The sequence below is a fragment of the Podarcis vaucheri genome (assembly GCF_965113315.1).
Source record: "Podarcis vaucheri genome assembly, chromosome: 1".
In the NCBI taxonomy this organism is placed as follows: Eukaryota; Metazoa; Chordata; class Lepidosauria; order Squamata; family Lacertidae; genus Podarcis; species Podarcis vaucheri.
The window spans coordinates 72,308,533-72,321,606 of record NC_138759.1 but is presented as its reverse complement, the minus strand read 5'-3'; the positions used below and the strand labels follow the sequence as shown (position 1 = coordinate 72,321,606).

Sequence of the window (13,074 nt, the reverse complement as noted above, 5' to 3'; positions counted from 1 at the left end):
CAAAGGCGACTATGGGATGCGGCACTTATCTTGCTTGAGGCCAAGGGAGCTGGCATTTGTCCACAGACAGCTTTCCGGGTCATGTGGCCAGCCTGACTAAACCGCTTTTGATGCAACGGAAGCCAGAGCATTAGGAAACACCATTTACCTTCCCACTGCAGCAGTACCTATTTATCTACTTGCACTGGTATGCTTTCGAACTGCTAGGTTGGTAGAAGCTGGGACAGAACAACAACAACAATGTTCATTCAGCAAGTGTCTAACAACAGTAAGCCCTCTGAAATACCTTTGCTAATTCTGCCAGTTTTTTCAGGGGGAAAAGAGTGGTCTGATAGAGATGCTGTTGCCTGTGGTGTGTGTACTCATCCCTTACTGGCTCCAGGAAACAGGATTTGCAGGTTTTGCAGTGCTTCAAATACCTGAAACACCTCTTTGACCAAAAGCAACACCCCGACAAAAGAAGTAAGTGGAGTTTCTGGGGTGCTTAACAAAAATGAGTGATACCACTTTCAACTCTCTCTGCAAAACTGCTATCTCTAACCTATACTAATCTATACTAAATAACTATTTTGTTCATAATTTTAAACCACTTTGTTATTTGAAGCCATATCTATTGATTATTGAAAAGAGGCTAGAACAAATGTTGTTGGACGACTTACTTTTTAAGCACCAGGGCATTTTCATAAAGCCAAACAGAACTGGTAGAAAAACTTCTGTCATCACACATGTCCAGTTAATACAAAATTCTAGATGGCAGCTTTTACTCGTGCATATGACTGACAGCTCAAACTAAGAATTTTAGAGACATTGTAATACACTTAAATAAACATCAAAGGAGTTTTAAAAATACAGTAAGGTTGCATGCTTTCCTGAGAGTATGTCTCACTGAACTCTGTGGAACTCTCTTCTGAATAGATATGCATAGGACTGCACCGATGTAAAGCATTGCACTGTTAAACTTATGTAAAGCAGATCAAAGCAGTGTATGCATTAAATACTGCAATACTTTTCAGGGGGGCTCCCAGCATCCAAATTAGGTACACCCCACTACATGCCAGGGAGAAAAACCTAAATTTCAAAGAACTTCTGTTATCCTGAAACACATCAGTGCATTAACAATTTTCTTAAATGCAAGCGTGTTGCTTTATCTCTGTCCCACTCCACTCTCGTGTTAACTTACCTTTGATAAAAGAGACACGAATGGTGCAATCCTATGCATGTCAGAAAGAAGCTCCAGCAAGTTCAACGGGACGTATTTCTAGATGCTTGTGTAAGACTGCTGCCTTTAAAAAAAACTGAGCTAGCCAATGTTGTAAATAGCAACCTTATGCAATCAACACTGCTTTGTTTTAATATTCAGAGCTGCCTTAAATAATACACCAACTGCATGAAAAGTTATGTTGAGCACTTTCTTCAACAGCAACATTATTTATCATCCTAAGTGGGCTGGAAAAGAAAAATAATGCTGCTGCTGATCTCCACACTGAAAACCTGGCCACATCCAGTGTGGGATTTTTTTTTTTGTCACTCTCTCCCCATTGATACCCTAACACATACCCCAACCAACATACATGCTATTCAGCAACAGATAGCAGAAACAGATAGCAGAAACTGTCTGCTGTCACTTGGTAAATGACAACGTGCTTAAATGAAACCACCATATGAAGAACTAATATTTAACCTAACACACAACTTCTCCCTGGAAGTATGTTCAAGTTCGCTTTCATTTTTGAGAAAACGAAGCGAACAGTAGAGGGGAGGGAGGATTCTGAACTCTCACACTTCTTTTAACTTACTAGCTGCCCCTTCGCATTCCAAGCGCAACATTTCATACGCTACCCTTAAACTTGACCAACGATAATCTGTATCACAGGCACCCCAAGACTAGCTGAAGCAGATATATCAGACACACACACAATGCTTATAAACAGCATGTCTTTCTCACTTACCGTACTTTTCCTAGAAACCACCAGTGTTAAGTTGCGTCTCGCGGGTCATTTCACAGTCACACACAACTATGCCACATCTGTCTTTGAACCCTTTGCTGTACTTGTATGCTATTCATTTACTCTTTGCAAGGGATAAGTTAGCCTCAGAAATTAAAACAGGAGGAGTTACCAAACACACACACATACACACATTTATGTTTAACGAAATCAACTCTTTCCTACCAAAATGTTTGTTCCACGAGCCATTTAGTAGGTGCATTCACAACTGTAATTATTAAGCTTATAGCTAGAGAAAGAGAGGCATTTTAGAGATGCAGAGTTCTGAATACTCTCTCAAGTAGCAAACAGGGGGGGGGGAGAGGGAGAAACTACACCAAGATGACAAAAATAAATTCAGCAAGCAGGGTGGCAAGTAAGGGGGGGGACCCTCCCACAATTATTTTAAAATTAAACAGTTTTTAACTTGTTAGCCTTCACTAGAACCAAAAGTAAAGCAGCGTGAGTTGCTTCCCCCCCTTTGCCGATCAGCCAGAGCAGAGGAGGGAGCAAGCTGTTATATCAGACAGGGTCATAAAATGAACGGAAGACAGGAGACTAAAGCACGCTTAAGGTTCATTCGCTGCATGTAAGCAGCATACGTGAATATGCTGAGTGATGCCCACAAAATCTCAGCTCACCTACCGTCCTCCTTGTCCAGCACCATCATCTCAGGGTTCAGAGGAAGTCGGGGTGCAGATGCTCTGTCTCCAATAGCCTCCACTCAAGGCAGAAAAGAGCTAGTCTACGTGGGAGCCAAGATGAGCTGCCACGTACGGCTGATTGTCCTCTAGCAGTGAGAGAGCTCTAATTATCCAGTTGTCCAGCTTTTAACCTAGATTGCACTCAGTTAGAATTACCTTCAAAAATGAAGCACTTTGCAGATACAAAAGCAGTCTCACCTACTTTCGTACCTTGGAATTGCAAGGAACTAAAACTGCAATTTAGAAAAGAAGGGGGGGTCAGAGCTGTTTCTTTGGTTCTCACCTTCTAAATGGCTCAATTTGCACAGTATAATCTGTTTTAATGTAATTGCATTTGATAGCCCATAACCTTGGCTGTTGCAACTATACAGCTTTCAGCCTTATAAAGTGTTTTCCCCTTGGATTTAAGCTGAATCTCAATCTAAAATTACACTCAAAGAGAGGGAGGAGGGGGAGAAAAATATCTGAGCCTAGCTACTGCTGCCTCTGCTTCTCCATTTGTGTGAGCTTTGCACCCTTACTGCTGAATAAATGCACTCATTTCCCAGGGACACCCGCTTATTCTTCTGTCAGGTTTTAATGGAGAATTTAAAGCTTTCCAGCTCAGCAGCACCACCTGCAGCACCGTTTGCGCTATAACCAGAGAGCACCAACTACGTTGCGTTTCTATTAACTTTGTCGTTTTGATGCTCTCCATTTTCATTACATTGGTTCATTTATTTGATTGAGTGCACCTTTGATATGATGCTCAGTAGGAGAGAAAAAATATCCTTAATATCTGTACAGTAAACTACCATCTGCATTATTAATCATACTTAGACACACACATTCCCCCCCCCCATCACACTTCTCCTTCTCTCCTGCTTACTTTGAAATAACTGGTTGCTTCTAGCAGGTCATAGTCTATCGTTCAGAAACACAGTTCTGTACACTGTAGTAGATAGGAGTTTCAGGGCAGATCCCCCCAATTTCCCCCTCCCACTTTACTGAGATGGTAAAACACCCTCAGGCTGTTGTTTTAATATACAGTGTGAAATAACTTTTTGTAGTCTTACATGTGTGGGTGTGCATGGGTGCTATTTCACATGCATGGGTTCCCACAAAAAAATTAGGTGGTAAGTCATTATGCAAAAGACTTTATCATCTGAATAATATATATGTGACTCTTCCACCCTAATCCTACAGTCATGTTATATTTCTATGTTTGAAAGCCGTTCTGGCAGCTTCCTCTGTAAAATCACTTGGTTTATTTCTAAAACACACCCCACTTTGACATTTTGACACAACACTGAACACAAACTACAATATTCACATCAATATGCTTTAATCTAAAACTTGAACTCTTGGGTACAGGGGAAGGTAGTGAACTGGGAGACCTTCTACCCATGATTTTTTTCACCAGTAACACCTAGATATGATGAAGATGGGGAATCCTTTACTAGCTAGTTCTCGTCTGCAATTCATTCTTTCCACACTGTCTCACTATGATAGTTTACACTGCTGATGCTGAAACCAAAATCTGAACCGAAACGCTCCTTAGTTGCACACATAAAACGTACTCTCAGAAGAAGCGTTCAGATTTTTCTATCACAGGAAATAAGGGTTACACTTACAGGATGAGGTTCTTAAGTACTCAGTGCTAAAGAACAAGTTTCCGACTGCCTTTTTAATCCCAGAAAACATTTCATTCCAGTTTCTGCTATACTTCTCCCTCTACTTTACAACAGATACAAGAGTCATCTTTTTAAAGCACGATAGCAAGCTCAAGCCAGATACCCTTAATACCTATTTTAATTAGATTCCTTATCCTCAACTCAAATGGCTTTGCCTTTCCCCTTCATTTTGAATGCTTAATCCTAACAGTCCTTGAACGTATTTGATGTTAAATAGATCATTTTGCATAGAGAATCATTTCATTCAATACTTAAAACTTCCCTTCTCATTTGGCCACTGCCCATCTGCAAACGAGAATTTTTTTTATGTTATAGCATGAATGCCACAACTGTCAGTGGGATTTTAATGCCACAATCCCAAAGGCACTTCTTTTCAGAAGGCATGCCATTATCATTTCCAGCAATCCTAAGAATCCATAGTTTTAGATCTGGTCTTTAAATGCCCTCAGAAAGCATCACTTTTGCCAAATTGAAAAAGTATACACAGCATCTATTTTGTCAGGTTTCATCCTGTTCGAGGTTCTTTTAAATGAATCATAAAAGCAAATATAATACTTCTCTAACACATTGTTAAACTTTAATAGCTATCAAATTTTAAGTTTCTTGAAACACTGCTTCCCTCTTTATACCACCACAGATTTCCTTCAGCAGTATCATTTAAGAGATATCCAGACAGAGAGAGAGAGGGAGAAAGAGAGAGAGAGTTATTACATTTCATGGGAACAGGAGACTTAAATGTCCCCTAAGCCCATCCCATTATTTTAAACCTCAATTGAAACTACAATGAGAAGCAGTACGCCAGCACAATTCCATCTATTAATTTTACCCAGTTCAACATCTCCTCCTCCACTGTTTGGCATCCTCACCCCCACCGCCCATGCTCTCTAAAATGCTAATAAACTAAGGAAAGGATCCAGCCAAAGTTAAGCATTTTAAAAATCCCTTTGATCTCAATGGAAGAGTGAAGAGCCTGCTTTAAAATCTCTCCTCCTGAAATCAGTGTGAGTGAAAAGTGCTTAACTTCGGCCAAACTGTAGCCTCAAATTATTAACCGAAGCACCTTCAGTTAAACCAAGGTTAGAATGGGTCATATTATTCTGCACCAAATTGACTGAGTAGGACTTGAATCATTTGCAATTCAAAAGCAGTCCATATTGATCCAACTTTGGATCTACACCTGGCACTGAGTTGGTTTGAACAGGCATAGTCACCCAAGAAGGAATAAAGATGAAGAAAATGAAATTCAGTTGTAACCTAGTCCACATGAGTATAACTTGAGTTCTATACATTCCAGGTCATAGAATCTGCTCCTTCAGCCCTAATTTTTGACCTATGCTTCTGTCCTAAAATAAGATTCCCCATCACTACCTCAATATCACATTCTATTTCATCAATCTAATCACATCAGATCACTCTGGACTTATAGGACGTGATGGTACCTCACTGACACAACTTGACATGGTGCCAGGAGACATCAAATCAAGACTATGACAGTTTTGTCTTCTTGTCCTTTCATGTATTTGGAATATTATTGAGTCCTATCCCACAGAAATAGACTTTTGCCTGAATGTTAATTAACAAGTTACTTATACAAAAAACTAGCATTTGCCAAAAACACGGACAAAAACACTGACAAAAAATATCAGATTTGAAAGAACAGCAACTGTACAAACTCTATGCTTCCAAAGGTGGGACAGAAAATTTAAAAATAAAATAAATATGAAGCCAGTTCTCCTCTCGTGCTCCAGAACTTGATCTGCAGAGATCTTAGTAATACAGAAAAAATCAGTGCACTGCAGTCTACTCCTAGCTAGAGAACAGCTTTTAAACCATTAGTGTTGCTAGTTTCCTAGAAGATATCAAAAACCAAAGTTTGTCAAAGGACAGCCCATAATATTAATGGCCACTCCAACACCCACTTTGAAGAGAACAACTCTTATTTCAGAATTTGACTGTATTAGGTTTTTTTAATTGCTGATACTTTATGAGATGAAATGATAAGACTGTTAGAGGTAAAGTGACAATTTGACCTTCTGCCCATAAACAAGACTTCCTGAAAGTATCATTAACACGATCTCTCCACCTTAGTTTACAGAGGAATACCAAAGGCCAATAAAAACTTCCACTTCTCTCACTTTTAATGTAGCAATAGGACATTCCCTTTAATGTTTGCAGATTAGCAACAACTGGAGCCCAATCAAGAAGAAAGAGAAATATTAGTGTAGAACAGCACGCAAACCCCCAATTGGAGGGGGGGGGCAAACCTTCAAGTTTCTTTTCCCAGCTTCTGCCCTTAATTTCTGAGACACATTTCAACAGACGTAAATTTCTCTGCTGGAATAACTTCCTTGCAAACAATTCTGAAAAATTTCCCAGGCGCCGCTTCAGTTTGTTACTCTGATCTCCACATCCCTCTCATCAGGGGTTTGTTCCTTAACATTTCTTCTTTTTAAGTGCATCCCATTCTAATTTCCTCTTTACCTTCACTACCATCCCCATTATTTCCTTTTATACAGCCATTTGTGAGAGCTCCTGGAAGGAGGGCTGTTGAGAACTGTCTGGATAATCAATGTTTCTAGTTTCACTTCCTTACACCACCATCATTCCAGCCCCTGAGCTCCTTATGTTTAATGAGTATGTCTGCAATACTTGAAAGAACCCAAATACCCCCATTAGGAAACTCTCCTTAGATCTCAGTCTTTCCTAGTAGCTCACCTGCTTCCCTTACTACCTCTGTGGAGGCAGCATCATGCTGTTTGACCCGTCAATCAGATTTAAACAGATATAGGCTGGAAGGCTCCCTTTGGCAAAAAAAAAAAAAAAGTTAAGGGAGGACAGAATGTCACCCTGCTTATTATTTAAAAGGATCAAGGAAAAAAAGACCTTTTTTTTGTCTAGTAAAACAAAATTTGTAACATTTCAACATCACTCGGATGATTTGGTGCAGTTCACACCATCAAAACCAGAGCAGATGGAAATGCAAGTAAAATCCCACAGGAATAAAACAGCAATGAATTAACCTTGCTTAATTATACTGACATTAGTTAACCTCTTACATCTTTGTCTTTAGGGGAATAGACAAGGCGGAGGCTTTTTAAAATTCATATGTAGTTACTATGGGGATTCGACCCAAGTCCTAAATGAACTTGTTCAGAGATATAGCCATTATTTGTTATGACGGAGGCCTAAGTTTTGATGACTGGGAGGGAAAACCTCAATTGCTAGAAAACAAGATTGAGACAACAGTGTTTAAGTTTCAGATATCTGCTGGTGGGGAGGGGGGGGACATGATAGCAACAAAAGTTCCAGTTTGGGCATATAGACAACTAGGCATACCTACCCTGAAAATATTTGAGATCTCAGTACTGGGGACAGAAACATATGCCACATTTCTCTCATAGAGCTGAAAAGATATTTAATTCCTACCTGTTAATAACAATTTTTAAGAGCTTTTAGCAACCAGGAGCTAGGGCTTGATTGATTGATTGATTGATTCATTTACTTTGCCCCACAGCCTTGCTCTATGGCCTTACAAACAGCATATAAATTTTAACTATTATGCATTTTTCAATGTATGACAGTCAGATTCCTCTCCTGATTAGTACACAGCCATAGATGGGTTAATCTCTGTAAGTGCGCAAAGTTCTGCCCTCTGGTATTAAGGCAGAGTCATGAAACAGGCGCAGGATTGTGCTCCCGCTCCCCCCCCCCCGCCCCAGTTTATATCGTTGGTTCTCAGCTTTCATAACTGGGTACATCAGTTAGAGAAGGCAGCACTTCCATTTTATTAAGCTTTACTCAGCAGATACATCCTTGGAAATGGAAAGTGTATGCAAAGCAGGAGGATGAAACTTTTCTCTTACCATTATTGTTCTTGCATAACACAAAGGGATGCTACTTTAACAGAACTTTCATGGGGGGGGGGGCGGCGGGATGACGACTTCATGTCCCAAACTTCATGTCCTCCCATAACTTTATCAAGGCCAAAACATCATTTTACACCTAAGGACAGCATTTCCTTTTCATGGCCCTGAGCATCTTTTGATGCTTAAGGATGCAATGCAATGTCCCCTTACTTGGAAGTAAGCTCCAGCGAAAAAAGCCTTTCCAGCCCTATAACTGAGTAACTAAGGAGAAAGTATGAGAGAGCGCAACTCTGTGTTGAAACACTGGTGCTGCAAAGGGAAAGCATCAGTGCTCCCTAGCTAAGCTCTGTGAGGGAATATTTATGCTCTGATGCTTTTGAATAAAAACTCGAAGACGAAAAGGTTGCTCATGAACGCGCCATGCAAAAATGGTACAGCGCCAGACATACTAAAAGAACAGTTTCACATATTAGGCTAGGAAACCATGGGAGGGGAGAGGACTCTCCTGCTTGGCCAGGATCCTGGACCAGGTAGGCCAATGGCCTCATTCAGCCCTCTTCTTAAATTTCACCCTCAGGCAGGAGCCACATCCAATCTGGTTCTCTGGCACATGTGTCTGTGCTGTACATGGGTTTCTGGACACCTGTTTGTTTACAGTAAGACTTGTACATGTTTTAGGTGTACACCTTGAAACCTTAGGTGCACACCTAAAAAACCCCAAAACCAGCAACTCAACACATGTCGAGATGCAGTGATGTCCAAGCATGCTGCATTTTGAGAACTATACAGTACCAGCAATCTTTTTTCCCAGCTGCAAAAGAAGAGAGATTTGTCTCACAAACTTAAAAGGACGCACTCTCACAAATTATGTAGGTTTTTCAAAAAACAACAACAACAACCAAACCCAACAGTAATCCTTGCGCAATGAGCAAGAGAAGCTTTATTAGGTTTGTGCTGACAAATAGTTTTCTTGTAAAACGAAAAAGCAACATATTCTTGCGGGAGAGGGGGGAAACGAAAGCTCAAGCTTTGCTCCATGACTTTATTGCGTTGCTGTTTTTAAAGTGCAGCTGGGACAAAGGCCGCCTCAGATGGTTAACTCAAAAAAGTGCTACAGCCGGGTCTGACAGCTAAAATTACTGCTTAAGTAGACGCCACTGTTCTTAACTTATCCTCGCTTGAGTCTCAACACACGCCAACTTCCAGGAGCCTATTTACCCCTTGGGAGAGCTCCCTCCGTCTCTTCAGAGGCGACGTCCCTTCCTCCTCCTCCTCAGCAATTGCCCTTTTCATCAGCTTATATAGTCTTTTTAACTCTCGCCTCAAACTCCGGCCTTCCCTCGCTACCCCCAAGTGAGCCCTGCCTGAATTCCCGGCAAGTCTTAACAATAACCACACGCTTCTTCGAAACTTGCACGCAGTTACCACTCTCGCCTCTCCACGCACACCTTGTCCCCTCAGCTCGGCCTCCGAAGCGCTCTCTCGAACATTTAAAAGTAACCCCGTTTCCCCGTTGAAAACACCCGGGAGCCTTTTGGCGAGGCCGTTTAGCCAAGCCGGCTCTCCTCAATAAGAGGAGGCGGGGGAGAGAGAGCGAGGCAAGGTGGCGACATTATTTCGCGAGAGGAACTAATGGGTTTTTAAAGGACAGGCGAGCTAATCCGGGGACGGGAGAAGAAAGTGGCAGAAGCAGACGCAGCAGGCGGGAGGGAAGGACGGGACTGGCTTCCCTTCGCAACATGACAATTTCGGGGTCCTGTGAGGGGGGGAGAGAGACAAGATAGCAGCACCCGGGCAAATCCTCGGAATCCTAGCCCCGAAGGCGGGAGGGCAAAGCGAGAGAGAAGCTTCTTTGCACAGGCGCCGAGGGGACGGGCCGTGCACTTTGCAGAAATGTCCCTCAGCCAGCCCCGCGCGCGCGCACGTCGCCCGGAGGCAGCCTCTCTCTCCGCTCGGGCGGCTCTGGTGCCTTATTGCCAGCTGCACAGCAGCAGCAGCAGCGAGGAAGGCACGGAGGGTGGAAAGGGCAAGCGGGAGCCACGCTCGCTCCTCGCCACAGCTCCCCGCCGCCGCTTCTGCTGCTGCTTCTCGCCCACCCCGCCGCACCCGCCACCTACCGTCCTCCTTGTCCAGCACCATTGTGGCGGGGATCGGCTGCCTCCGCCGCTCCGTCTCCGTGGCCGGCTCGCCCTCCAAGCCGCCGGTTCGCTGTTCCTCCGCTCCGTTGGAAAAAGGGCAGGCGGCGCCGGCAGAAGAGGAGCACGCGGGGGAGAGAGAGGAGTGTTTGCAAAGCGGGCCGCCCGGGAGGGGGAATGCGCCCGGCTCGGCGTCCTCCCTTCTTCTTCTTCTTTCCCCCCTCTCCCCCCCCACCCCGCCCCACACTCTCGCCTTTTCTTTCCTCCGCTCTCCCCCTGCCGCCCACCCCACCCCCCTTTTGCACATGCACACCCCGGCCAAGCCGGCTACAGTTGCACGACTTTTAACCCAGATCGCGCTCAGCTAGAATTACAGGAGGCGAACCCCCGAAGAGCCAGCTCGCTCTTGCTCGATCGCTTTCCCTCTCTCTCTCTAGCTTTCTCTCTCTTTTCCCCAAGGCGGCGGCAGCAGCAACCTCAGAGACACCCACCCTCCTTCTGGGGCTGCAACTCGAATGCCAGTTTGGAAATGGCACGCATCGAGAAAAGGAGGGAGACGAATCGAGGGCTCTCTCTCTCTCTCTCTCTCTCTCCTGCTCGTCCCTTTCCCCGTAACCTCCACGCAGTCGAAATAATAACAATAATAACAATCAGAGCCCCCTAATGATCCTAATGCAAGCGCCTGGGATCCTCCGCTAAACCCTCTTTGGCTGTTGCTACTGCAGAGCCGGACAAGCTTCTAAAGTGCTTTTCTCTTGATTTCACTCTAAATCTAAAATTATATTCAAAAGAGGAGCGGCGGCGGGGGGGGGGGAGGCGGAGGAGAGGCTGGAAAGATGCGAGCCTATCGCTGAAGCAAATGCGCTTGCTTGCTGCCCTTTCTCTCAATTTATGTGCCTGCACTCTCTCCTGCTGCTGAATAAATGCACACATTTCCCAGGGACCCTCAGATTCCCCTGTTAATTAAATCAATTCATTATGCTCAGATCTGATTAGCAACCCCCCTTCCCCCCCTCTTTGAATCAATTATTCAATACACAAACATAATTGCCTGTGCCAGAGGTGTCTAAGTATTAGCTTATTTAACTCCAAGGACACTAATTACCCCTAGGGCAAGGGAACTTTTCTCATTAATTCTGACAAAACACAAAAGCACAGTTAAAGTGGGTGTGTGTGCGTGCGTACATATACGTGCGTGTGTGAGAGAGAGGGGGGGAGACGGGGGGGGCAGAGTGTATAGCTGGGGGAAAGAAGCACCGCTGACACACGTGCTCCAGTATAAATAAGCGCTATTTTCTGCCTACCTATTGCATCCGATTATTCCCCACATCTCTCCCCCCCCCACCCTGCCTTGCTTAACTTTCTCGAAGTACAGAGTCAGAGTTGAATTGCAATGAACTTCGGTGACATGGTTGGGTTGGAAAGCGTTTGCAAGTAATATTTGTTTTTCTTTAGGGTCTAAGGGAGGATTTCAAAATAGTTGTTTATCAGAGCAGACAACTGTGAAAAATCTCTATGCTTTCTGTTACAAAAAAACCCCCGAAAAAGCCGTGAAGGAAATAGCCCTATGAAAGCAACAAATGACACATAATTTAGCATGTAGTGGTAACAGTAGTGAATTGTTTACAATCTGAATTAATGTCAGTGCCCACTATTAATGTACTTGCTTCCCACGTTTACCATATAATGGGCTTGATTTTCCATTAGCAGAAACTAAAGTGCTGAAAAGAGACTAGGCAGAACTAATACAAACTGAAATCAACAATTATAGGCGAGCGCATACACACTCTTTCGTCTCCTCTCTCCCATAGTCTATTTTGGATAGAGAACTTGGTGCTTGGAAGGCACCTATTTCTTCTTCTTCTTCTTCTTCTTCTTCTTCTTCTTCTTCTTCTTCTTCCTGTGAACTTCGGTCTTTAAAAAGGAGCTGCAATTGTCTCCACTGCTACCCACCTCTTTGCACCCAATTAGGAATTTCCTCTTTCTATTGTTACTGTCCCCATTGTGCACAGAAATATGGAAGGTACTCTTTTTGTTTCCTGATGCAGTGCATGAGCTGATCCATTAATCCATTTGGCTATATATATGTATATATAAACCCCTAATATTAACTGCTCATCCCGGGTTTTAGAGCATCTGCCAGCCCTTTAGTTTTCAACTATTGGTTCAGGATGGTTCCTCTTGATGAACCACGTTCAAATTATGGACCACTTGGAAAGAAGGGGGGGGAGGACCCCACTAATTGCAGCCATTGCAGCTTAGGTTTTTGTTTTTGGTCCCTGACCCCCAATCCCATATTTTCACATTCACCCATGTCAGGACTTCCATGATTAAACCGGCTCATTTGGCAACTCTGCCCATTATCTTTAAAGCACACCTTGTCCGTATCACTTAAAGCCAAGGAGGAAAAGAAGCTGGCGAGATAGTTGCCAAGTGAGCTTAACTGAAGTACACTCATTGCTTTTGCAAGTATAAATATGACTTGGAATATAGCACTGTGTTCCATTAGCTCAGGATGTGTTTCTAGGAGCATGCGGATAAAATGTCTTCAGCTTTGTAACACAACAAACCCTGTTAATTTTCTGGTCTTTAATTTCCAGTGGATGGCATATACTGCACCCACAGGAACTTGACCTGCTTAACTCAATGAATCACATTTTGAAAGAACACAACAGAGCTGGAGAAATACCAAACCGTGGAGAAATCATTTT

General features: G+C 43.3%; 1 protein-coding gene across 7 annotated transcripts in view; it reads right to left on the bottom strand.

Annotated features, from left to right (window-relative positions):
- Positions 1 to 11,231, bottom strand: part of LMO1 (LIM domain only 1) — a 105,139-nt gene extending 93,908 nt beyond the window's left edge. The window contains exon 1 of one of the 7 annotated variants that reach the window (XM_082195217.1): positions 10,346 to 11,231. In XM_082195217.1, coding sequence (XP_082051343.1) covers positions 10,346 to 10,670 — 325 coding nt within the window. In that variant the 5' untranslated portion in view covers positions 10,671 to 11,231. Of the gene's footprint in view, positions 1 to 1,180; positions 1,299 to 1,949; positions 2,093 to 2,171; positions 2,224 to 2,626; positions 3,222 to 10,345 lie in introns of those variants that run through there. The other 6 variants (XM_082195216.1, XM_082195222.1, XM_082195219.1 and 3 more) reach the window with 6 other exon arrangements.
- Between the last annotated feature and the right edge of the window lie 1,843 nt (positions 11,232 to 13,074).